Genomic DNA, 27,576 nt, shown 5'->3' with positions numbered 1-27,576 from the left:
CTCGAATGTGGTTGGTGGTGTTGTGGCTCGAATGTGGTTCGTGGTTTGCCAGTGACCATGTATGAGTTGGGGTTGGTCCACACAACTTACACAATATTCAAATTTCATGATGGCCATGATAATTTCTTGCCATATGGTAAACATGCAACAATGTGTAACAACGTTAATTAACATCACATCAAGACTTGACTAAAAATAGTTCCAACAATAGTGATGATTTCTTGTATGTCAGCATGACAATACTGAGACCTGTAAAAGAATAAGCAGGCACTGAAGTTAACCTTAAATTAAACACTCATGCAACTGACCTGGAACATCGGTCGCAACACCAAAAACACTTGTTTCGATATCTGATGACACAATCTAGCAGGCACTGAATTAAAAGAGAATGTACAAAAAATCAATATGCCGGGCTGTGTCAATAATAGCATGGATAATCAAAATGAACAAAAATTATATCCCAGGCTAAGTGAATGAATAACATAACTGTTGGGTAAGCATGTTAAACCAGAACATTAGGACATTAGTCAAACCAGAACATTAGGACATTAGTCAAACAAAAGTACGCTATCACAACTTGGTCATAATATAGTGTTTGTACCACTGGACTTCACACTGGTTGCCCAAAAATTGTGCCATTCTGGGACAACAGCATAATATTATGAAACAAATAGTTACTACAACACAGAAGGCTTACTGTTGCACTGTCTACACTGATATACCATAATTTAAAAACATAACAGGTGGGCATTAAATACAATACACTTAATATCTGGGTACTAGGAAAAAATCACTAACATCACAACATGTAAACTGACCTGGAAATTAACACCCTTGATGCCACTACAGTCTACACTGGATACTTGTTCGAACCCATCAACACTATGCCTGATACATCTGAGTAGATTGACCTGCAAATTCACATCACTAGTATACAGTGATAATTGATAACTGCAAAAACAACAATTGCAATAATACAATTCTTCTGCACGTCAACTGACCTGAAATTCATGACACTCAATACCGAGACCTGTAAAAGAATAAGCAGGCACTGAAGTCAACCTTAAATTAAACACACATGCAAACTGACCTGGAACATCGGTCGCAACACCAAAGACATCTGTTTCGATATCTGACAAAACAATCCAGCAGGCACTGAATTAAAAAGAGAATGTGCAAAAAATCAATATGCCGGGCTGTACCAATAAAGGATGAATAATCAAAATGAACTAAAAATATATATCCCATATGCAGGTTAAGTGAGTAACATAACTGTTGGGTAAGCATGTAAACCAGAACATTTGGTCATTAGTCAAACAAAAGTACGCTATCACAAACTGGTCACTGATAATTGATAACTACAAAAAGAACAATTGCAATAATACAATTCCTCTGAATGTCAACTGACCTGAAATTCATGACACCTGTATCTTTGTTCCTGCATGGTCTCATCTTTGTTCCTGCATGGTCTCATCTTTGTTCCTGCATGGTCTCATCTTTGTTCCTGCATGGTCTCAACTTACATATGTACCATGATCACATTCAACTGCTAGTGGATAAACCAGTATGACCAGATGGCCTGCAAAAACCAACAAGCAGGTGTTAAATACAATACACATACCTAAAGCCTGGAATATGAAAAATATTATATAAGCATTATTCCACACTGATATAGTAATAGATTATAGGATGTTGTGGAACTTGCCTAAACGTGTAAACTTGAACATGAGGACAACCGCATAATCTGGACACTTGGAATTGTCCAATACCTGATGAACCGCAAGTAGGTACTAATGACATTCACTTCAACATTTTATCCCAGCTGGATGAATCTCTTGTAACTGAGTAAAAAGGTGTTTATTTTCCACCTGCAACCAAAGTTCTACATTTCTGTGGTTGGGTGTACATAAACTGACCTGGAAAATCAGTATGCCATAGGGGTATGGAAATGGTTCCTTTTCTTCTGTTGTGACATTACTTACAGCTGACTGGTAAATGATCATCGATGTCCCCATGGACCCCAACAATGAGTATACCAACAACTTCACAAGTTGGAATGAATTTCCTTTCAACATCTGGTGGACAGGTCCAAAAACCCTATCGCACAAACACGGTGAATCAGTGTGTGGCGATGTGACACGTTGCACAAACTTCACTCCTCGTTTCGTTAGCATTCAAGACCGGCATATATCATAGAGTCCCTCAGTATTCTTGACTCTTACTTTTTCAAGCTTTGCTCAAGCGATGTAGTTTCTCACGAGGGGCTCGAGTTTCTCAGTAAAGTCGAGCCGATTAAAGTACACCTCACCATCCAGTTACATTCTTAAACCATTCAATTTAAAACCACGTATCATGAGTGTCCGCTTAAGGTAATTAGGGACTTTCCACGAGATTTCCCCTAAATAGATCACGTGTTAGTTGTCAATCTGGTGGATTCTGGTGGTATACATGGTTCAACAATGCGGTAAGTGTAGTATAAGCTGTCAATGAATAACTGTTTGTACACTACTAAACTAAGTTATTTTTGTGTGATAAGCATGCTTGAGGAAGGGTCTGGGGGACGAGACTAATGTTTTGACAGCAGTTGATGGACAGCAGTTGATGATGGCCAGGCAAAGAACTGCGAGAAGAACTACTATGATAGTATGATAGTAGGGAAAAATTCCCACCCCTATAGCTCTGCCTAGGGGCATTAACTAGCATTATCTACAGCTACTGTATTATGTTGCTGTCTACAGCTACTGTATTATGTTGCTGATATGTACATTCAGGCCAAGAATAAAGGTGAAAGTGGTAGTAAGGCTCAATCCTATTATTCTGCTGAACAGGCAAGGGAGTCTGGGACTCTGGGGACATGTTCCCTCAGGAAAGTATAAGTACTACAACTTTTTTGTTTTAATTGCTTCATCAAGTATAAAAATTTCAGTCAAAAGGTGATGATCGAGCTCTGGTCTTATGCACTGGTTGGAGTGGTTGTATCGATACTGCACAGTGACATCCTTGAGGGGTTAGTGCTGGCATTGTCCATGGCAATACTATTCCATCTCCCCGAGTCTTGATGATTGAGTCCTTCATTCCTTTCTCTGCTGCTCCAATCCTGAAGTTGTGACCACAGTCAAAAGGTGACGATCGAGGCTCTGGTCTTGCATCTATACTGTACTGCAACACCCTTGAGGGGTTAGTACCGGCATTGCCCATCGCAATACTGTTCCATCTCCCATATACAAGTCTTGATGGTTGAGTCCTCTATTCCTTTCTTTGCTGCTCTAATCCTGAAGTTGCGACCAAAATATTAAAAAATGGTTAAATGATTATGATGATAACAATTACAAATGTATTTATAGCTGTGTAGCAACTGTGAACTAATTAGGCACTTGCAAGTTTAATTAGGCGTCTGAAGCATTTAACATGCACAGATATGAGATATATTCATCACGTGCAGGCAGTAAAGATAAATTTACTCTAATAGAACAGTCATACTACACCGTAAATTCATACTTCCGAATTTACGGTGTTATGAAACAATCATTATTATGTATGGATTTTACTGACTCTCCAAGATAATATTCTGCATTAATGTTAATTGCTCATTTCCAAAAAAATTACCTTTTAAACCAAATATAGAGTCTATCACTGACAAAAATGAGTGATATCCACCCCAAAAACACCTTCGCTGTAAAAAGGCGCGCCCAAGAAACTACAAGTACCTGGAACCCAATGTAAAAAACAAAAACAAAAATCAGCTTAGCTGAAGTGAAAAGTAACTGGTAACTTAAAGAGCTGATATCTGAAGCGGCCAAGAATACAATTACTAAAGTTTAATCCATGCAAGAACACCTTGGCTATAAAACAGGTGTATACATGAAAGTAACTGGCAACTGAAATGGCTGATATCTGAAGCGGCCAAGAATGAATGGTCATATACAACTAATTCAAAAATTTAATACTGAACCTTTATAATTCAGCTGTGTTCTATATTCACTCTTGCTGCATCGTAAAGTAATTTCTTTTAACTCTAATTGGCTGGTAATTTGGCCGCCTTTTTTTGCTCTATTATACTGACTATTAAAAAAGGCGGCCAAATTACCAGCCAATTAGAGTTAAAAGAAATTACTTTACGATGCAGCAAGAGTGAATATAGAACACAGCTGAATTATAAAGGTTCAGTGTTAAATTTTTGAATTAGTTGTATATGACCATTCATTCTTGGCCGCTTCAGATATCAGCCATTTCAGTTGCCAGTTACTTTCATGTATACACCTGTTTTATAGCCAAGGTGTTCTTGCATGGATTAAACTTTAGTAATTGTATTCTTGGCCGCTTCAGATATCAGCTCTTTAAGTTACCAGTTACTTTTCACTTCAGCTAAGCTGATTTTTGTTTTTGTTTTTTACATTGGGTTCCAGGTACTTGTAGTTTCTTGGGCGCGCCTTTTTTACAGCGAAGGTGTTTTTGGGGTGGTTGTCTTTACGCCTAAAGACAAGATTTTATGCCAATCATTTCTTTAACCCTAAAGACAAGATTTTACGCCAAGCTTGTCATTAAGTACTTAATGACAAGCTTTTACGCCACTGTCATTGGCATAAAATGCATTGTGAAAGTAACTTTACAGGGAAGTGCACTATAAAGGGAAGATTTTATGCCAAACAGTTAAAAACAAAGAATTCACATGACTATCCTTACTAATCACGTGATGCCTACCTAATTTTACATAAAAATAAATCAGTGGATGATAATTAACAGTGTGTAGAATGGCAATGCATGTGCTTTTTTATTAGAATAATCTTTGCAGCAGATCATGCGATCATTGCAACTGTCATGCCATAGATTGGAGATAATTTTAGTGGATGGAATGAGTGTGTACTGAATAGTTGTCTTGAAAACACTTCAAGCACTGACTTACCATTGACTGTTAGCTGTGCAGAAGCCATGTATCTACCAAAATCATTGATTGCAACACAAGTACACTCTCCGCTATCAACTACTGTAGTGTTTATTATCTGTAGTGTACTGGATGACACACACTGACTAGGAGGATCAGTGATGGTACAACTCCTACATTACATAAACTATGACATCAGTCATTCTTTGTTGATGCACACACAATTGAAGAAATTATGTGTGCACATCAGCTATGCGTAATCATGTCTTGGTTGGTATGTGATGATGAATAAAGCAAAGAGGATTTAGCATTAGTAGGGAACTGGTTTCACTGTTAGTTGCTGTAAAACTGTTAAATGACCATTGTGTGTTGAACTATCAAACAATCTGTGTGAATTTTTACAAAATGATTCACAACTCTTGTGTTACACAAGTTTACATGCTGAAAATTTGCACGGATGCTGGTTAGGAACTCATAATTACATTGGGACTTTTATCAAAATTTTTGATGGCTTTAGAATTTTAGCCAGTGGTCAGATAATCTTCTGGTATTTGAAACACAAATATATGTGAACTCTGATAATTGAGTCATGGTGATGGTAACTAATTATTTTGACTCCTCACCTTTTCAGCTGTTACTGGTCAAGGGAGGGAGCCATTGACATCAAACTTTGGGTACAGAAAACCTCTTCAATATCAAGTGGAATACATTTGCCAAATTTGTGTCTGAGGAATGTTTAATGCAAAGGTAGTGCTTGCAGAAATAAGAGTGTTGATAATTGATTGCTTACGCTACCTTGTTTTTGCTCACATGTAGGAAAGCATCCTTGTACAGGCTATGCCTTTTGGTGCCACCCTGTCATTTTGAAAAGCCATATAAACACAGTAAATTACATAGTTAGTGCTATCCTACTAGGGACCTGTGATAAGGCTATATGCAGGCCTGTAAATAAAAGGAGTCAGAAACATAGCTAATTGCTTAACAGGGAAATATATAGTACACAAACAAAACAAAAACAAATACACACAATAATTGGTTTTACATAATTTGCCAAAGATGTATAAATAGTGTAGAAAACGTATACGACACATCAAGCTGAAACAATAGATTTATGTCAATAAATTTATATCTGCTGAAACGCATACAATAATAGGAGTCGGTGAATGCTATTTTGTAACAATTGTTTATGCACTCCAGCATCATGATACAACTAACTATATGTCCACAATTAATTAAGGTACGATGCAATAATTCAATTAATAATCATAATAAGAGGACCAATTAATTATAATGCAAACAACTTTTGGTTAACAATGCATACAATTGTTAGCACACTGCTTTGGTGACAAACTACTAAATAATCATTAACAAAGTGATAAAAGTAAACAGTCCTGTTCAAAAATCACAAGTTACTTCTGATTGACAAGTCGCACATCTTTGTCAGGGAAATTAACTTCTGTAGTCTCATCATCATCGTAAAATCGGACTACCCATTTTCCTGTGATAAGGTTAACAGTTGACAACCATCCTCTGTATCATACGCCATCATGATATCGAACTTCCACTTCATGTCTCCCTCCATTATCAATTACCAATTTTTCATTCTTTCTACCTGGTTTACTTTGACCCTTCTTAGTTCCTTTCTGCTGCTGGCTGTTGTCAAAATGCTGTTTATTATCTGGTGGTCCCAAACTTGCTGCACTATCCTTACTGCCACATTGCCGTGCCTTTCTTTTGACTGCAGCCTTCATTCGCTGTTCCTCAGATGCTTCTGATCGATAGGTTATTTTCGATCCACCGTCAGCTGCAATATACTGCTGAGCAAAAACCTTATCTTTTTCATACAAAGACTGCATTGCACAAAACAAAGATTTTTTCCTGCTGTCACCATCCTTAGCTAAGGAATTGGCTCTTTCTACACCATTGGTGCTTCTTGGTGCCTTATTCCATATGCCTGGATCCATCTTCGCAAATGGTTTGCTCAACATCCGTAAGTGGTTTTCTCTTGTCCACCATTCCATCCAATGCTTGGCACCAGACCAATCACAGCCAGAAACAATTGCAATTTGCTCTTCAGAGAGTGGTATGTGAAGCTGTTCAATTGATAACAGCTTTCCTGTATCATGCAACACATCAAACAGTTGTAGTACATGCTGCTTTTCTGCTACAATCATTATATTCTTTGCAATTAAGCAGAAAGCCTCAACCACTGCTCTTCTGTTTCCCTTTGAAACACTGCAGTTCACCCTTTCCGCTACTCGCTGGTAAGATCTTGTCCAATGAACACTACAGCCTTTCAGTACCAATTCAGCAGTTTCTTCACCAATCACTTCCCGCAATCCTTTGGATTCGGTATCACTCCAATCAACTATGATTCCTTTAAGAGTTTCACCCACCTTAAAATGGGGATGCTCCTGTTGACATGTATCAAACATTAGCTTGAAAGCTAAACGATAAAATTCAGATGACTCCTTGTTACCTCTCATACGGGCCACAACTGCCCATTTCATTGTTTTATAGTCAAATACAGTGGCATTGAAAAGGTAAGTGAGCTCTGTGTTTTCACTATACGTTGTGTCCGTTTCAAGGAAGTCAGCTTCTGCCAATAGTTTGTACATCAATGGGCTCATTATAAACTGGTAGGTGATTGATGAAGAAATAGCATAATCCCTCATGTAAGGCCATCCAAGCTTCTTATATGCCTCTGACAATGCACTTGACCCTTCATTAGCAGCATCTTTACTATCCACTTTGTCAGCAATCTTTTCCATTTCACCAACTACAGTTGATAAGACACATGTGTCTCGTAAAATTTTCTTCCTGTGGTGATCAATGCGATCATAACTACTGCAAGAAATATCAACTGAACCAGGTCGATAACCTAATCCTTGACCACATTGTAACTGGCGAGTGGTCAAGTATGGATTGTCCTCTAGGGTTCTGGCCATATCTGAAACTACCATAGCAGGTAGTTTGTGACTTAAGCTATGCCCTATAGGGTGATTATGCAAATTCAGTGCTGGTGCCACCTCAGAACTTCGGATTAATCCTCCAATCCACCATCTTTTGTCTTCTGCATTTTGTAGATAAACATAGATAAATTCTACTGCGCATCCTTTGGTGTTGATTAAACCAGCTTCAGGGTGTTCCTTACAGTTGTTCTTGCAATGCGATTTGGGTAAAACATGGTCACATTCTTGACATTTCTTCACACCATTGCAATGTGATAACCAGTAATTCAAATATTCTGCTTTTGAATCAATTTCCATTGTTAGCTTTCCTTTAGTGGTGCTTGTTTTACTTAGTTGGATATCTGACCATAAAAAGTGGGGATCACTGAAGTGTGGCAAGGCCTCAACATTTTCAGTGTAATGCAAAACATTTCCAGCAAGACTCTTATGCAAACCAGGATACTGATACATTTCTTTAGTTTCCAGAGGTATCCAGTTTTCATTTGCACTTAAAAGGCCTTTTAGCACTGGAAGTAAATGCTTCCCTTTCCCAATGCGCTTTGTCACTATCTTTGGTGCATCATTTGTTTTACTAACTGACTGGCCTACCTCATTTATCTCCGGAAACAAAGTTGGTTGCTTACCACTTACAGCACTCCTTCCTTTTGACGTAGGTTCTAACTGTGCATAAGCTCCTTGAACACTTGATGCTGCCCCAAAAGTGGCGGGCTTAACCAAGCGCAGGATGCATCCTGCTGCAGAGCATTGACGAATGAATGATCTCCACCATTCTTTTGACAACCCAATTGGACTTTTGCCATAAGCAGAAGGGTTTGATCGAGTGACATTTTGCATCCAAGCTACATTCCCTCCTCTAATCAATTCAGTAATTTTAACTTCACCTCCATTCTTCAGTTCATCAATAGCTTGTACCAACAAAGTCAATTCCAATTTCTTGTCCCCTAGCAAACCTATCTTCTGGTCACAAACATCACAGCATTGCTCTGGGCATGTCATATCACCACTATTCTCTCCAAATAGCTCCAGAAGCACTTTTCTCCTGCAAGTTCCAGCAAGATGTGCATAAGAAAATGGCAAAGCAGCACTAAATTGATGTGCAGAATCATCAATATCATTAGTACGATGCTGTCTTGCCATATCCCTTGCCCAAAATCCCACATGCTGTATGTCATGATCACTAAATAGAATGTATGCATACGATTGCTCTCCATCCCTACCTGCCCTCCCAAATTCTTGTGCCCAAGCACTAATAGAAGGGGGAAAACCATTTCGTATGACAAAACGTACATTACTCTTGTTGATGCCCAACCCAAATGCTCGTGTGGCAACTATAACTTGGATTTCTCCACTCTTCCATTTGCAGTAAGATTCCCTCTTTTCTAATTCTTTCAATTTTCCATAGTAACCAATACTCAGCACACTTCGGTTTCTTAATGCTAGAACAATAGGGCCAACATGGCACGCAAAATCTGTCTATACAATACTGCAATGTTCCTCAATCAATTCTGTTACAAGATCAGCAAAGTTGTTGAAGTCTCTGGAGTCTAGAGAAATAGATTTCTTGGATCCATCTGTCCTTTTAAAATTGCATGCCTTTGCAACCAGGTAAACATTACTGCGATTAACAGAACTTCTTGCAACCAGAGGATCATGCATTAAGGATTTTAATGCATCTTCAACCTGAGGAACAACAGTTGCAGACAGTGCAATAAGTGGGACATTTGGAAACAAGGCATGCAATTCTTCGCATCTTCTATAGGTTTGCCTGAAATCTTGCCAGTCATAGACAAGATGTGCTTCATCTATAGCGATTAATTCGATTTTATTGGTACCAGTTAGTGCCTGAATTTTAAAATAGTTGCATTTGTCATTAAACAGCCACTCTGGACTTACAAAGACCAGTGATGTATTTGACTCAGCACTGAGTGCCTTGCTTTCAGCACTAGGGTCTGTTTGAGCTGACCCCAAGTATACCGCAGAGATTCCCAACTTTTCTAATTCATTTGTCTGATCTTGCATTAGACTTATGGTGGGTGCAATTACCAGTGTTAGCCGTTTTGTGAACACTGCAGGAAATTGGTAGCATAGGCTCTTGCCACTTCCTGTGGGTTGAATAACCAGTGAATCTCTTCTTTTCAGGACAGCATCAATAACATTACATTGAAATTCTTTAAAGTGAGTTAAACGAAAACATTCTGCAAGCACACACCTTTTGGCTGCTTTATCAAGATCATATGTAGATAGCATTATATCAAAATCATCAAATTCTGTACTGCCTGAACCACTGCTGGATGATTTGTCCTAAATTCATTATATACATTGTGTAATGTTTGAATCACTAAAGTATACTTTGCTATTGAGTATATAAGCTTGCCATGTTATTTTATAAGTGTAAGGAGCTTTGGAAATAGTAGGGATTGTGTAAATAATATGTAATGGAATATGGCAGGTCATTACAAATGCAGTTGTACTAGTGGATATTTAATTTCTAGCAATGCATGACTGAAGTAGGGAATACATGAGTACTAGGATAGTGAAACACAGCAATGTCTCCTCAATCTTTCCTATATGTCCAAAATACTAGTGCTTCAACTAATACTCGTGCAACAAAATTAGTGGCTGAAATGTCAACTACTAATGCACGAAGTGGCCATTCTGCTTTAGTTTCAGCTCTGTTTTGCATAGTGAAAGGATCATCTTTGCAATCAATCCACACACATGATCAAAGCTCTGAATGCATGCATCATGGATAATAGTATCTTCTGTGCATGGTGGATAAAAAGGTACACTTTGAGCCAAAGCAATGGTGAACATCCCCAAGTTACAATACTGCATGACAACATCAGATAATTTGGAAAGTAAAACAATTAGCATAATTTTATTGACACCAAATTTGTGTGCTTATCTATGATTAGTTAACCAATACTGCCAAGTTGTCAGGAAAAAAAATTGAGGCTGGTTTTGAATGATATATTTAGGCAAGAAAGCTCTAATGCACTGCATAATAAGAAATTCACCATAGTTTACTTTTATGTTAATACATAAATTATCCAGACTATTAAACAGAGAATTATTAATTTTTATGTGTATTATATTGCCATTTTACTCACCTTAGAGGCTACCATATTACAGATGCTTGAGAATAGCACCCTAAGCCTAAGAAATGATAATCTTGCAAGCAGTTAGAATAAACAAGTTGATGTTGTGCTACTTCTAAAAACCAGGCGCCATGCAGCTAGTATATGCTACTATGAATTAACCAACTATGTATTACTATTTTACAATAGGGTAGTTTTGGGTTGTGCAATAATATTAGCTAATTTTCGTATTTTGTAATTCATGAAAATTCCATAATTTGTTTAATTACGTTGCTATGCACTGCTAAGGAAGCGCTTGTTAAACAAACCGCATTTACCAACATATTAGGGTAGTTTTGGGTTGTGCAATAATATTAGCTAATTTTCGTATTTTGTAATTCATGAAAATTCCATAATTTGTTTAATTACGTTGCTATGCACTGCTAAGGAAGCGCTTGTTAAACAAACCGCATTTACCAACATATTAGGCAGGTTATATAGAGCCGGTACCGGTTACACTGTTTTGCCGGCTATTTTTCCGGCAGTGGAGGGTATAATACTTAGAATGTTACGTGCATTAAAAAAAAAAACTTGTACAAAAAGCCTAAGAAAGCGAAAAAAAAAAGTTGTCTAAGCGAGGGTTCGAACCCGGGCATCCGTACTCAAAAGCAATGTTTGTAACGATTATACCACCGGTGCTACAGCTAGTCATATTATTTAGTTTCTACGTTATAAACATCTGACTGAAGTGACTTCTATATATAACAAGAGTGAAGAAGAAACCAAAGCTGAACCCTAGCCTACCCCTAACGCTAAGGAACTACTTTTCGCATCCCCTAAAGTTGCCAATGCTCGGGGCAACCTACTAGACGCGTGCCCTAAAGTTGAATGCTCGGGGCAACCTACTAGTGCCGGCACAATAGCCGTTAGTGTTTGCAAACCGGTACCGGATAAATATACACTTCGAACATATTATGCACAGAAGTATCTTCTAAACTGTTTTGTAGTTTGACTATCATGTTTTTTTCCCCAAATTCTCTTGACAAAGCCTCAAAGCTACTCTTCATTTTCGTTCACGTACATAAGGGATACGCCCCTTTTCAACTCAAAACGATAGGCTATTCCTGGTAGTGTACGAAGCCTGCACCGTTGTTTTTCAGTTGCTAAACACCTGAAAACCTCAAAGGGAAGGTAGTTTACAAAAGTCGCCACACCCGTATTTTAGTCCGCCGAAAAGAAACCACCTCAGAGCAAAGTTCACTTGTGCAGAAGTTTAATACAGACTTCATTTCGCTTTTACTTATGACGTAAAAGCTGCTTTTACCATTATTTAATGATTTTGCTCACGTGGGTGCATACGGACAAACATAGATAGGTAGGTACACACACACGTTTTTTATGAAAACAATTTTGGCCGGCTGTGGGCATGCGCCTGGTTTAAAAACTGTTACATTGTGGTGTATTTAATCAAGCTCCACAGACCTATTTTATACTACATAGGTCATAGGTATATATATATGTTGAATGTACCTTTTATCAAGATGGAAGCCGGATGGTGTGCTGGAGGGGCTACCAAATATAATTATAATTAAAGGTGGATTGATATCAATACCAGTGGTATTGGTTGGTATCGGATCGGTATTGGTAATACAAGGTACAGATACCACCAGTAGACACTCACCACTTTATTACACCATCTCTAGCTAAGTTTCCAGTAGCAAAATTACTTAGTTGGGCTAACAAAGTAGTGTAAACAAAGCCTTTATTACTCTTTTCCAAGGTATTGCTACAATTGCTCCACATATTAGAGCACGTAAATCCTTTGTAATTAAATGACAGTGTAATTGTTCCTCACTGAAGTAAGTTTATTACTGCTTGATAATTGGCTTGCTTGCTCATGAAATGGTATGGTTGCAAGGCTGTAACAAACATTGTAGAATTTATCGACCACCCACACAATCAATTACCTAATCAATAAGCTTACAAGAAAACTACCTCAAATCACACAATGATGTACGTCATGTTTAGCTGATTATACAATGAATATTTTGAAACTTCATTGAACTGAGATCAATAAAACTGCACAATTACTGTGACGTTTTATAGCTAGCTATGTATCACAACAGTGAAATTTCTATAATAAATTTGTCTAGGGTTCAATGCTTAGTATTGGTATTGGCAGATAATTTCAGTACAAATACTTGTATCAGAAGTATCAGTAAAAGTGGTATTGGACCACGTTTAATTATAATGTTGCACCCACTCACACCGTAAGAGTGCAAATGTCTAAAAACTAAATAATTAAAGGACATGACCCTGTGTTCATCATGGGTGAACAATGGTGAGCAAAATGGGTGCCATGCCCTTTAATTAGCAAGTTTTTAACACTCACACTCTCGTGATACAATCAAGTGTGACATTAGGTTTGAGTGGTTGGAATTTCCTTCAAAACATGGGCAATTGGGAACAGTGGATTTTACTGGTACTGTAGCGTGGCTATTAACATATCACCCAAGATTGGTTGTGTGGTTTTCATCTTTGAAAGGGGTGTGGAGCCTTCAAATGTTAGATTTTGTATAGGTAAGACATGCAGCACTTAGGTACCGAAGTAAATAAAACAGCAGCTTACAAACACAGGAGTGAACTATATGTATAGTGCTAAGTAGTATACTTTGGTTAGTTAAAGAAACTCATTTTATCCTGTGTTGTGAATCTCTGCAAATGTATGCATGTATGTGAGACAGGTAATGTTACTCTACAGTCCATATAAGGAGTAGTAACAGTAAATAAACCTTAATGGAAGAGACCATGCGTGCATTTTTGTTACTATTTAACATATATACCACAAACTTTACAAACTGGAAGTGTGAAGTTAACATCATTTGTACATTATCTCACAGACACCTGAATATGTAGCACTAGATGCTGTGTGTTTTTAGACTTGTCCTATTGTGTATGTCCCTTCTGTGGAAACCCGTGTCTTTAGATTCGTTACAGTTTACATGTCCTATACTGTGGTACCTAAGTAACATTGGCCAGATTTTCTCAGAAGTAGCTAAAAATTCATAATGCAGTGGAAACCATGCATTAAACTTCATACATGAGCACTATTCATGCACATACACTGTATGCCTGATAATGTCATGTAATCACATTTACTACCCTATATGTACTAGATAAAGCACTGCCGCGAGTGCTATACGGGAAATATAGCACGAAAAGAGTGGGCGAGAGACAAATATAGCACGAGGCGAAGCCAAGTGCTATATTTCGTCTCGAGACCACTCTTTGAGTGCTATATTTCACGTATAGCATGAGCGAAAGGCAGTGCTTTATCTGGTATAGAGAACTGTCAACTTGAGGTACACACAAGACACACGAAACAATTAGAAACTCACGGAGGGGTGTTATCATCGGAGAATAAGCATTGCGTCTGTGTTTCGCCTGCGTTGCACTGTGCTACGCCTTCATTAGTCGTTTTGTGAGTCTAGTCTGTCTTCTCAATACGTAAAGTTTTTGATTGTGGTATATTAATAAGCATATTTCTGTGATATTCCTAGGACTCGTCCGTTTATGTGAGCAAAATGTACTAAGAACGTTCACTGCTGCTGACCACAAGAAACCATCATCGAAATCTTCAAGTGTGTCTATAAATAAAATCCAGTGGTTTTCATCTTACTGGTTGGGTTGACTGGTCAGCCAGCACGGTCAGGCTATCAGCCTACACTGGCTTGGTTGATTGGTTGTACTGACCAAAATGAGTGATTACTCACTCAAGGTAGGCTATCAGCCTACAAAATAGACCTAGCAGTTCTATAACTACCTGATAAAGAACTGTGGTCTACTAAAGTGTTCTATAACTGCCCAATATAGAACACTTGTGCCTTTATGGCGAATATAGAACACTTTTTTGCTTTGATACTCTCACGCAAAGTTCTTTATATATATATATATACATATATGTGTACTAAGCATGTAGTGGCTATAGGTACAGTGAAACCTCACTTAGTGGCCACCTCGTTAATAAGGTCACTTGGCTTGTTATAGTGGCCAGGTCCAGAAAGTCCAGATGTATCTTCCATACTATTCCATTGATTTAATTTTCGTTAATAGGGCCCCCTCGTTAATAAGGCCAGTGGCCACATACTGCAGGATCAAACTGGTAAAACTAACACAATTTTCCCTTAATAAAGGGGCCAGCTGAACAGACAGTCAATGTATCACTGCAAAAGTTGTTGCTCCTGAGTATCTGCCAAAAGCTATGGCAATAGTTTAGAAATGTGCTTCATGCTTTTAGCAGCCATTATGCCCCAAGTAATGAATAATCCTATCTAAGCATTATGATGAAACCTGTAGTATATGTATATAGCTGTTACAGCAACTATAGCCAGTTGTTGATTTGTTGAAAACCTAGATAATAAAGCCACTTTGTTTATGGCCAGATAAATGAGGTTTTCATCAATAAGGCTCACTAATAGGGCCACTTGTTGTGGATCCCAAAGCTGGCCCTATTAACAAGATTTCACTGTACTAAAGTAAACCGAACAGTAGAACTCTATGTAGCTGTATAGCTAAGCCATGTAATGTACATATCCCTATGACAATTTACCACACAGGTTCAAGCTATGTAGTCTCGTATCTGTCCTATCACATGCTGGTACATGTGCAGAGTTTTACATCAGGCAAAAGAATAAAGCATCTTCAGTGAAGCACCGATTAATTGGTGAATACTCAGACATTGGTATATTGGCCACATTTCTGCATTATAATTGTAGCCATTTACTTAGCCAATTAATTTTACAGATCCGGATAATACTGTTTTCCTAACAATGTGTTTTAAAACCACAATTTTACCTAATATAAATAGAATTTTGGTAAGCATAAACATCGGATCGGTCATCAGTATTGGCCACTATAATATTATGTCAATTTTAATCAGCTAATTGACAAAATCTCTTATCAGTGCATCACTAAGCATCATATTATTGTTGCTTTGAATGCTGCTCTATGGTCCATACTATAGGGATGGTAACAGTATAAAACTACAGTCCATATTAGCAGTATATCATTACCACAATGGGACTTATCCATGTAGATACTTAACATACCACAATCCACAAACAACCTATAGTTTTCTACATGAGATTATAACTAACTGACAATGAAATGAATTTGTACTGGTACCTGCTATATGTTTTAGGATTCTTCAATGGATAAACAACCCTGAAGGAATGATGTAACAATCACCAAGGCAGAGCTAAGGTGATTATTACATCATTCCTGAGGGTTGTTTATCCACTGAAGAATCCTAACAATGCATGTCTTAGTAATTTAGACAATGGCCTGTGTTTATAGCTGAAAGAATGCAATATGTTTGTCATGTTTGTGGCTAGGTGTTCATCCAGTAAGAAACTAAATAGAAGTCCTGCATACTTTGCAATTATCAAAGCATTCTCTGCATGCCATTGTCTAATAATTCAAAATCAATCCTGTAACAAGTAGGTAAACAGTGATAGCTTTTTACTAGCAATATATTTTTCCAAAGAATAGGGCTATACCAATACTACACCTGTATTGGTACCAATATCATGAAGTCTAGGTCACCAATATTCTGCAAACTAAAGGTGGCTGTGTAATTGTTTACAAGCTGTTAAAATTTCAGTTACAGCTCAATAGTATCAGCTATAAATATCACACATCAAGTTGGTCCTAAAATGTGGTATCGCTACAGTGGTAGGCCTAGCAAAGAACAGGTGCTACTTAAACATTATCTGTGTGACTAATGCTCTTTTAATAATATTAATGTATTCATTACATATTGATATAATGACAACAGTAGCTTACCATTAAAACACCAGAATCTGCAAAGGCGTCTAATGTTTCATCGTTGCAATGACTAGCCTTCTATTGGAGTTCAATATCAAATGACACACTGCATCAGCAAGGAGCTAATTCATACTTACCTGGAAATTGAAACTATGTGAAAGTCGCTTTGGGTGTTTATGCCAAAGAACATTACACTGGTTGCATCTGGTCTCACAGCAGTCACTGCAGTACACTAATTCACTTTCTGTGCTACAGCTAATGCATTCTTTATCCAGGTCTACAAAGTTTATAATACAAATTATCTTAGACAACTGTGTAATCACTAAAAAGCACCTTGTATATCGCTTTTTTTTTACTCCAGCTTCGCACACAAGGTAACAACGTGAAGCATTGCACCAAAAATGACGCATGCGCACAATTATTTGTTCTATTTAAAGATTGCCTCAGCTACTAAACTCTTTTTATTGCAATAGAACGAAAGTGTTATCTGGAGGAAGCAGTTAAAGAAAGGCTACTAATACGAGTCAGTATTCATTGATGTATGGCGGCACCCGCCCCATTGGCAGCACATTAGTGGTGAGCTGTGAAAACATGATGAAACGGTAGAATACGGACACTTACAGGTACAGTTATGTAATTATTAGGTAGGCATCACGTGATTAGTAAGGATAGTCACATGAATTGGTTGTTTTTAATTGCTTGGTGTAAAATCATCCCTTTATAGTGCGCTTCCCTGTAAAGTTACTTTCACAATGCATTTTATGCCAATGACAGTGGCGTAAAAGCTTGTCATTAAGTACTTAATGACAAGCTTGGCGTAAAATCTTGTCTTTAAGATTAAAGAAATGATTGGCATAAAATCTTGTCTTTAGGCATAAAGACAATATTTGTCATTATACGCCAATGTATGTATGACCAACAAGACCTTTACTTTGGTACCATGTTTTAGCATGCCAGGTAATGTCTCTGGAAGATAAAGACAAAAATGATCAAATTTCTGGTAGGCACTGGCCGATTATGCCGGCATAATTTAAAACATAATAGGTGACCAAAAGCATCGAGCATAATGCCAGCATAATAGGGACGGTATTTGAAAATTTAATTAAAATGCGCAATACCTGCACCTGAAACTAAGCAAATATTCACTGCTAATCAAGACACACGGTAGTGCGTCGTGCGGCCCAAGAAGCCGGTGCGCAACACCCATGAGTATATTGACAGGAAGAAAGAAAACGCAATTTTCGCGCCTCCGTAGCTCTGTGCTGCCTTGATGAAACAAGACGATTTTTGCTGTGGACACTCCCTCCACCTTCAGCACTCCACATTCCAAATTTGAGCGAAAGCGCTTCAAGCGTTCCCTAGATATGCGACTTCAAAAATTAAGTAAAATTAAATATATTAAATACAAAATTCTAACTAGCTTAACTACCAAACTAAGTACTTTAACTACAAAACTAGCTACCTTAACTACAAAACAACCTTAATTAATAACTTAGTTCAACAAGTCTATGCCATCTTCTGGGCATAAGCCATAATGCCTCAGGATCATTATTTTTGGCATTATATCGCCAGAGAGTAACTGACAAGCGCTGAAGCAATTGTTTCCTTGCAAACTGTCTGGGAATACCACTTTAACAGTGGTACGGTCGGAAATCGTGGATAAGGTTGATAAAGCAAAGGGTGTCCAAACACCAAACGACTCGCAAACCAGGGGAAAAAATTTACCACCATGGTTATTAACAGTTTCCAAATAATGGTCGTCCTTAGCCTCCTCACCGGCAGCAGCAGCTACCTCAGCGTTAGATGCAGCAGCGGAAATAAAGGAAGGCTGAGTTGTGCACCTGACAGAGAGGTCAAAGTAAGCAGGACGGCCTAGAGTAAAATCAGGATGGTAAATGTCCCCAGGACGAGATTGATCAGAGGCAATGCTTTGCTCACTTCAAAAATTGGCTTAGTTTCTTCGGGGTTTTTTTCTTATTTTTCTTCCTCTTGTCGCACACTTACAAAAACTGCTATAAAACGCGAACGCCATATCCGATTGCCTTAAAATTTGGCACACAGAAGGGGGGTATAAAGGCGCATCGCTGTACCAACTTTGGCTAGGATACAATAAACAGGAAAAGAGTTATGATGGATTATTCACGAAACATAACACCAATATGTTGTCACGCCTACAGGGTAAACCGCGTATGGGAAGAAGCTGAAAATCGGTGGGTGAATAGGTTAACTATTGAACCTCAAACCTTTTGTGGTATGAAAGAAATCGAGCTAAAAACCAGGAAGATACAACGAAAAAACCAACAGTGTGTAACATTTACGCAATCGAGATTAGCTACTAAAAACCGACTATTTGCCACGCCTACCAGATAAACCGCTAGGGGTAATGCTTTGAAAATCGCTGTATAGATGAAGTAATCATCTTAGAAAGGCTCTTCAATGGTGTAGAAGAATCAGACTTAAAGCCACGGAGTTATAACACGAAATCCAACTTTGGTGCAGAAAGTGCGAGATGGAGATACTCTAATAGAGCAGTCATCCTAATAGAGCAGTCACCCTGATAAGAATTCAAGAGATCAGCTAGAAACAAGTAACCTGTATAGAGATCAGATACAAACAATTCACCCTGTAGAGAGATCAGCTAGAAGAAGTTACCTTGTAGGGAGTTCATGCAACTATGGAAAGAGATAGTTCAGCTAGAAGAAATCACCTTGTAGAGTTCAGCTACAAAGAAACTACCATGTAGAGAGTTCAGCTACAAACAAATCGCCCTGTAGAAAGATCAATAGAAGAAGTTACCTTGTAGAGAGTTCAGCTACAAAGAAACCATCATGTAGAGAGTTCAGCTGCAAACAAATAGAGTTTAGCTACAAACAAATCTCCCTGTAGAGAGATCAGCTAGAAGAAGTCACCTTGTAGAGAGTTCAGTTACAAAGAAACCATCATGTAGAGAGTTCAGCTACAAACTAGTGACCTTGTAGAGACATCAGCTAAAAGAAGTTACCTTATAGAGAGTTCAGCTACAGAAAAACCATCATATAGAGAGTTCATGCAGCTGCAAACAAATCACCTGTAGAGAGTTCAGCTACAAACAAATCGCCCTGTAGAGAGATCAGCTAGAAGAAATTATCTTATAGATAGTTTAGCTACAAACAAATCACCCTGTAGAGAGATCAGCTAGAAGAAGTTACCTTGTAGAGAGCTCAGCTACAAAGAAACCACCATGTAGAGAGTTCAGCTGCAAACAAATCACCTGTAGAGAGTTCAGCTACAAACAAATTGCCCTGTAGAGAGATCAGCTAGAAGAAATTTCCTTGTAGAGAGTTCAGCTACAAACAAATCACCCTGTAGAAAGATCAGCTAGAAGAAGTTACCTTGTAGAGAGTTCAGCTACAAAGAAACCACCATGTAGAGAGTTCAGCTGCAAAGAAATCACCCTGTAGAAAATTCAGCCACAAACAAATTGCCCTGTAGAAAGATCAATTAGAAGAAGTTACCTTGTAGAGTGTTCAGCTACAAAGAAACCATTCTGTAAAGAGCTCAGCTGCAAACAAATCACCTGCATAGAATTCAACTACAAACAAATCACCCTGTAGAGAGATCAGCTAGAAGAAGTTACCTTGTAGATAGTTCAGCTACAAACAAATCACCCTGTAGAGAGAGCAGCAAGAAGAAGTCACCTTGTAGAGTGTTCAGTTACAAAGAAACCACCATGGAGAGTTCTGTAATAAATATATGTATTATATATATAATTTGTACATTTACTGATAAAATCAGAAATATTTAAAGTACATCTGCTTCATCTTTTCTTCTTCCTGTGGTAAAGAAAAAAAGACAGGTTAAAAAAGTCCCTTGGGGTATACAAATACAAAAAGAAATGAAATCTAATCCAAAACAGTCAAGCTGTAAAAAAACAGTGCGGCCCTCAAAAAGGCTATGGTGAAAAAAGATGTGAAATCCAAGGTGGCGGCCAAGAAATGGCTGTGATGGTAGGTTAATGGTAAAAATTTTAATAACGACAATTCAGGTGAATTTTGTGCCAAGACCAAGCGGCACAAAAATTCACCTGGATTGTTGTTATTAAAATTTTTACCATCAACTTACCATCACAGCCATTTCTTGGCCGCCATGCACGTTTGATTTCACATCTTTTTCACCATAGCCTTTTTGAGGGCCGCAATGTTTTTTTGGATTAGATAGTATTATTAGTGCATGTCATATTTAAAAGTACGTAATATAATTTATTAAACCATTTCTTTGTTGGTTATTCGCACTTTGCAGAAATGAGATCGAGATACTCTAATAGAGCAGTCACTTACTCTAACACAGCAGTCAGGAAAGGCTGATATATTCTAATAAAACAGTCACATTATCTTGATTTTGAAAGCATAATTTTGAGCATAATACGCTTAATTTTTGAGCATTACTCAAAAGCATAATAGGTAAAATTTTGGGCATAATAGGCCGGAGTCTAATTTCTGGGCAAAAATGGCCATAAAGGTCACCAAAGGTCAAATCTGCAAAGGTACTATATCAAGACTAACAGTAGTGAGTCGCGCGGCCAGTAAAGCAGAAACGCGCGCCGAAGACAATAAATGATGCGACCACTACATGTGATCAAGACTGACAGTAGTGAGTCGTGCGGCCAGTAAAGCAGAAATGCGTGCCGCAGACAATAAATGACACGACCACTACATGTGAGGATTTACAGGAACGAACGTTGTCAAATTCGGCTTGCCTATATAGCTCACCCATCATTTACGCTATCACTCTGAACTCTAGAGTTAAACTCATCGTGTCACTAGTGACTACCACACAAGCAGTGAAGCAAATCCATGTTAACTGTTTTGGAGATCGACATCAAAGGGAAGGTTTCGTTTTTTATTTTGTTTGTTTTTTTCACATGCAATTAGACGCAACCGCAGGTGTATTCCTTGCGTTCCTTTGTGCGTTCCGAACATTGACTGCCCTGCAAGATTCACATCATCGATTTTGCCATACAGTCATAATTTCAGCACCAAACGAAGTTTCAGTCGGCCTAGAGGCCATATACAAAACTCATATTGTTGTTTTTCGCAATACTCGCTGGGCATGTAGGGCAATGTGTCTTTAAACTGTTCTAAAAGTTTCGTTGAGATTGAAACATATGCTTTCGAGAATGGCTAGTTTGAAATTTGAATTTAGTCGCCCCCACGTAATTTGCTCTCTGTAAGAATTTAACTCGGAATTTGAATAATGACGCAGAGCACAACTGCGGTCACTGGTTATTGATGAACTGGGCTGTGTGTAGTTAATCAGTGCATGTAGCCATAAAGAAGTGTGCTGCATGCCTTGTTCGATTTGAAATTTGAATCAGTTTAGTCGCCTCCACATGATTTGCTCTCTGTAAGAATTTACCTCGGAATGAAGAATGATGCAGAGCACAACTGCGGTCACTGGTTATTGATGAACCGGGCTGTTTGTATAGTTAATCAGTGCATATAGCCATAAAGAAGTGTGCTGCGTGCCATCATTCGTTTTGAAATTTGAATTTAGGCGCCCTCACGTAATTTGCTCTCTAAGGGCGCGGCTTCAAGAATGACACAGAGCACAACTGCGGTTACCAGTTGTTGACACCATACCTAGCATAAAAGGAAGTGTGCAAAACCACCTGATAATTTACAATTGTCTCCATGCATTTTATAGCACCCCCACATAAAATTACACAACATACAGAGGACACATGAATACCAAACAGTTTTCGCAACAATAATGTAAGAATTGTACAATAATGACTGTGATATAACTGCTATGAAATCTTCTCCAGTGGCCAGCCATGGTAGCAAGTCTCACATGACGGCATTCATATTCATCCAAGCACAATGGGAGTAACGAGTAAGTACAATGACATCAAGTTGGTATGACTCCATTTGTAGAATCCAGATGAGTGGGTGTGTCTCCAGTATGTCTAAACGGTTAACAAACATTCCTGTTACAAATATGTACTAGAGTTGCAATATAATAGTATAGTATTTAAATACAACAATACATAGTCTCCATTGTATCACTATCAAATGACACTATGTAAGTGGAGGATATTGTTGCATCTCTAGTATGTACACTCTATCAGTACAACCTGTCTTAATGGCCACCAGTATAGAAAGACAACCTCTCTCGAAAAGCCAATTCCAAATTGAGAATTTATACACTGCTACCTGCTTATTGAGTGAAGGTGGCAATAAACAAGTTCCACTGTAATTTATACACGTGATCTGATCCTGTATATTCTGTCAGTGGATGAGATCCACTTGGCCAGGACAAAATGTGACCCAAATGTCTTGGATGACACAACCTTCAGGTGATGAGACAACAGCCTTAAGACCTTAAGAGTCTTGCCGGCAAAGATTACAGCCTATTCTGGTGCACTTATTTTTTAGCAATATAAATTTTAAAGACGTTTATTTACAACACTCAACAGAACATAATTACGTGCCCTCTATTGTCTCTGTACATACTTACCGTTTCTACTATTCTCATTTCATTTCACAAGAGCTCATATTGATATTAGCAGGGGCGCAGTAGTGGCTCAATACGTGGAATCACCAGGTCCCATTTTAAGGTAAAGTTACCAGTAACCAAAGTAACTTAGTAACCTAATGGACAAAGGAAAATTATGTTGATGTAGCTAGCTACAATTAACTACATACCTAATTGTACTCAGTAATTTTTTATGGCCGATAGCTATTCAGCACTGTTGAGTAATTACAGGACTCTACTCTACATTACTGGTGACTGTAGCACTATAGAATTACTTATAACTTGGTAACTTACAGGACTAGATGCAAAAGAACCTTTTATTTTGCCTACTTTGCTGGTAACTTGCTGAATAACAGAACCATTAAACTTTATACTTTTGTCTACATTACTGGTAACCTGGTAACTTTCAAGGTTAAATGTACAAAATCTTTATATTTTTGCCTACTTTATTGGTGACCGACTTGGTAACCTGCTGAATAACAGAACCATATATAACTATATTATTTTTTACCTACAATACTGGTAACCTGGTAACTCTGTAACTTACAGGGCTAGGGCTAGAAGCAAAAAACTTTACATTTTTGCCAATTTTACTGGTAATCGACTTGGCAACCAGTAAAATTAGCAAAAATGTAAAGTTTTTTTGCTTCCAGCCCTGTCAGTTACCAAGTTACCAGGTTACCAGTAATGTAGGCAAAAATATAAAATTTTACAGTTCTGTTATTCAGCAGGTTACCAAGTCGGTCACCAATAAAGTAGGCAAAAATATAAAGATTTTGTACATTTAACCTTGAAAGTTACCAGGTTACCAGTAATGTAGACAAAAGTATAAAGTTTAATGGTTCTGTTATTCAGCAAGTTACCAGCAAAGTAGGCAAAATAAAAGGTTCTTTTGCATCTAGTCCTGTAAGTTACCAAGTTACAAGTAATTCTATAGTGCTACAGTCACCAGTAATGTAGAGTAGAGTCCTGTAATTACTCAACAGTGCTGAATAGCTATCGGCCATAAAAAAATACTGAGTACAATTAGGTATGTAGTTTATTATAGCTAGCTACATTAGCATAATTTTCCTTTGTCCATTAGGTTACTAAGTTACTTTGGTTACTGGTAACTTTACCTTAAAATGGGACCTGGTGATTCCACGTATTGAGCCACTACTGGTAAGCCATGGAAGGCATTTTGATGTCAAAGTGTTTATTAATGCTAATGCACCTTCATATCGTGGTACCCAACTATCGTCACTTTATCAATGTTTTAAACGTGAGAAACAATGCAACTATGAACAACGTAGTACTATGGGTTCTTTTACCTCGCTTGTATTGGAGCCTTGTATTTCAACATTTGGTGCAGTGGTGGTATTGATCATGCTGCTGCTGTATTTTACAGAAGACTTTCTTTCCGTGTCTCTTCAGAAGGAGTCCTGTGATGTTATAGCTGTGTTGCAGGATTAGTTATTCTTTGTTACACTGCACTGTGTTTGAGAGGAGCTAGATTACACATCAGGGCTGTCCGCCACTTTCACTAGGAGCACCAGTTTGTCTAGCACTTCTAACATCTTTAGTGCTAGGGGTGGTGGCAAAGGGTGCTGGTATATAACCCTAGGAATAAAAGTAAAATTAAAAAAGATATACGTACCTTCAAAAATTTATATTATTTCAGTTCTTCATTTGCCATGTAGACTTTGATGATTCCTGAAAGGAATTATCAAGGCCAACCATATACACTGGCTTTGGAACTTAAAACAACTGATATCTGCACAAAAACAGCCAAGCTGTGAAAAAAGGTGCGGCCTTAAAAAACCTGGGCGAAAAAACTGAATTGTGAAATCAAAGGTGGCAGCCAACAAATGGCTGCAATGGTGTTATGCTAATAAATTTTAATAATGGCTATGTGCATTGTTAAAATTTATTAGCATTAATATCATTGCAGCCATTTGTTGGCCGCCACCTTTGATTTCACAACTCAGTTTTTTCACCCAGGTTTTTTAAGGCAGCACATTTTTTCACAGCTTGGCTGTTTTTGTGCAGATTAGAAATGTTACAGTAAAGATAAATCTACTCTAATAGAACAATCAATAGCCAGCTGTGTAGTAACTGTGAACTAATTAGGCCCTTGTTAATTATGTGAACTTAATTATGAGCAGAATTATAAGGTGCCTGAAGCATTTACCACAGATATATATATGTAAAATTTTGTAAATAGTAAATAAATGCCACAGTAGAGATAGATCTGCACAAAAACAGCCAAGCTGTGAATAAAGGTGTGGCCTTAAAAATCCTGGGTGAAAAAAGTTGTGAAATCAAAGGTGGCAGCCAACAAATGGCTGCAATGATGTTATGCTAATAAATTTTAATAATGCACACATCAATAAAGTGAGGATACTTGGGTACCACTATATGAAGGTGCATTAGAATTAAACACTTTGACATCAAAAATGCCTTCTGTGGCTTACCAGCCTCCCCAGAACCTGAAGCAGAAACGTCTAGACAAGCTCCATCCTCACCCATTTCACGAAGGCACATATATCCCAATGATAGCTGGACAGGTTTGACTCAAATTAGGAATGAAAGATACCCTATCCTGAGGAAGCTTCCATAACAGAAATGGTTATCTCAAGACTATGGAGCAACAGATACCTAAAACAGTGATTTTTGATTCCGTAAAACAAGTATGTCGCCCACCCACCTGCCCACACCAGCTGTACTTGGCCACATGGCACACTTGGTAACAGGCTTTTTTCATAATTTTTGTAGTAGTTACTCTAATAGAGCACACATTTTTTCTGAGCGCTTCAATACAATGCATATAGAATGTTCTAGAATTTCCACTGATAGATCTACAAGTTCTGTGAATTACAAATGTTGATAAACTTTCATTTATAAAGCAGAAATAAATTAAGGTGATCAGCCAAGATAGCAGTGGTTCAGTGGTTAAGGATACGTGTGTTAGATATGTATGGAGGTACCTGGTTTGAACTCTGGTAAATATTTGTTATCGACATTTTTTGTGCACCTTTTACCCCGCGGTGACTGTTCTATTATTTTTATTGTTCTTTTTATTTATTTATATACTTTTATTTTTTCCCGGGCTATATGGACTGCCCTTGCCACCACCCCCAGCACTAGGTGTTAAAGTGCTGGAGAGCTGGAAATACAAGCAATCAAACAAGGCCGCCGGACTCCAAGCGACCCTTGGAGTAGGCCAAATCAATATTAGTGGTTGATGGACGACCAACTGAAGAGCGGTGACCCCTCAAACACATCACTGCAGATCTTAACAATGAAAAGAAAAGCCTACATTGCAACCAGAATAAGCATTTACTGTAATCAATGCTTCGCTTCTCAGCCAACATTGAAGCAAGCTTCCTGAAACCGTTGTAGCAGTGGGCCCCATGCCACCAGTAGCTGCAAACACCAATGGTGAAAAGCAAGCTCTCTCAACGTCTCTAACACGCTCATCATATGCCCGTCTTTTTTCACGTTCATGAAGCTGGTAACATCTGGACAATTGGGAGCGAAAATAAGAGCGCGCAAAAGGGTTAAAAACTCTGACATCTAAAACGCACGCTGCCTATTTCGACCCCAAAAATCCCTGGTAACAACATCAAGACGGGAACCATCTTCACTATTGGCAGTAGCAAATTGTAATGGCTCACCATCAAGAGGCTGGAGAGCAGACTAAACACCAACATCACTGCACACTTCACTCAACAGACTTGCAGTTAAATCCCTGACTTCATTGTGACGGATAGATGGAAACCCGACACAGGGACAAGTAAAGGCATGCTCCACCCATGGGTCGGTGACTGTTCTATTAAAATACCTCAATCCTGCAATTTTACACATGGTTGGAGATTTTGTTATAACTCCATGACTATTAGTGCGATTTCTTTCAAACCACAAAAGGTTTGCACTACGATAGTTACTCTATGTACAGACCAATTTTCAAGTTATTCTGTCAAGCGGTTTACCCTGGAGGTGTGACAAACAAATCGCCTTTGGAATTTTGAAAAATCGTGCATAACTCCTTTGTTTTTTTGTCTGTTCTATACCAAAATTGGACTGTAAATGTACAGTATTACACTCTTACTGCCATCCACATTTTAAGTAAATCGACCAAAGCACGTGCGAGTTATTGCGATTTTTTATTAAAGTGTGTGAGACGAAAAAGATTAAAAAGAAAAATACGAAGAAAATAAGACAAACTTTGAAGGCGCGTATCTCAGTGATGGATGGATGGATGGATTCACCTCAAATTTGGAATGGGCAGTGCCCTACCCCTAGGGAATTGCCACAGCAAAAATGG

General features: G+C 38.1%; 2 protein-coding genes across 7 annotated transcripts in view; one reads left to right on the top strand and one right to left on the bottom strand.

The window, feature by feature from the left end:
* Nucleotides 1–27,576, top strand: part of LOC136250892 (E-selectin-like) — a 148,006-nt gene that overhangs the window by 77,268 nt on the left and 43,162 nt on the right. The gene's annotated exons all lie outside the window — the stretch shown is intronic.
* On the bottom strand, nucleotides 97–2,477 carry LOC136250881 (uncharacterized). Of its 5 annotated transcripts, XM_066043205.1 has the most exons (9): nucleotides 2,152–2,477; nucleotides 1,917–2,097; nucleotides 1,706–1,868; nucleotides 1,409–1,579; nucleotides 1,091–1,155; nucleotides 1,002–1,030; nucleotides 819–911; nucleotides 309–373; nucleotides 97–249 (listed from the first exon to the last, which is right to left on the bottom strand). In XM_066043205.1, the coding sequence occupies exons 4-9, from the start codon at nucleotides 1,450–1,452 to the stop codon at nucleotides 174–176; spliced, it is 372 nt and encodes a 123-aa protein (XP_065899277.1). In that variant the 5' UTR covers nucleotides 1,453–1,579; nucleotides 1,706–1,868; nucleotides 1,917–2,097; nucleotides 2,152–2,477; the 3' UTR covers nucleotides 97–173. The 5 variants fall into 5 exon arrangements, with proteins under 5 accessions (XP_065899277.1, XP_065899275.1, XP_065899280.1 ...); XM_066043203.1 differs by having other exon boundaries at nucleotides 1,917–2,477; XM_066043208.1 differs by having other exon boundaries at nucleotides 819–951; nucleotides 1,917–2,463.

The sequence above is a fragment of the Dysidea avara genome, chromosome 3, assembly GCF_963678975.1.
Source record: "Dysidea avara chromosome 3, odDysAvar1.4, whole genome shotgun sequence".
In the NCBI taxonomy this organism is placed as follows: Eukaryota; Metazoa; Porifera; class Demospongiae; order Dictyoceratida; family Dysideidae; genus Dysidea; species Dysidea avara.
This window is presented reverse-complemented; position numbering and strand designations above follow the sequence as displayed.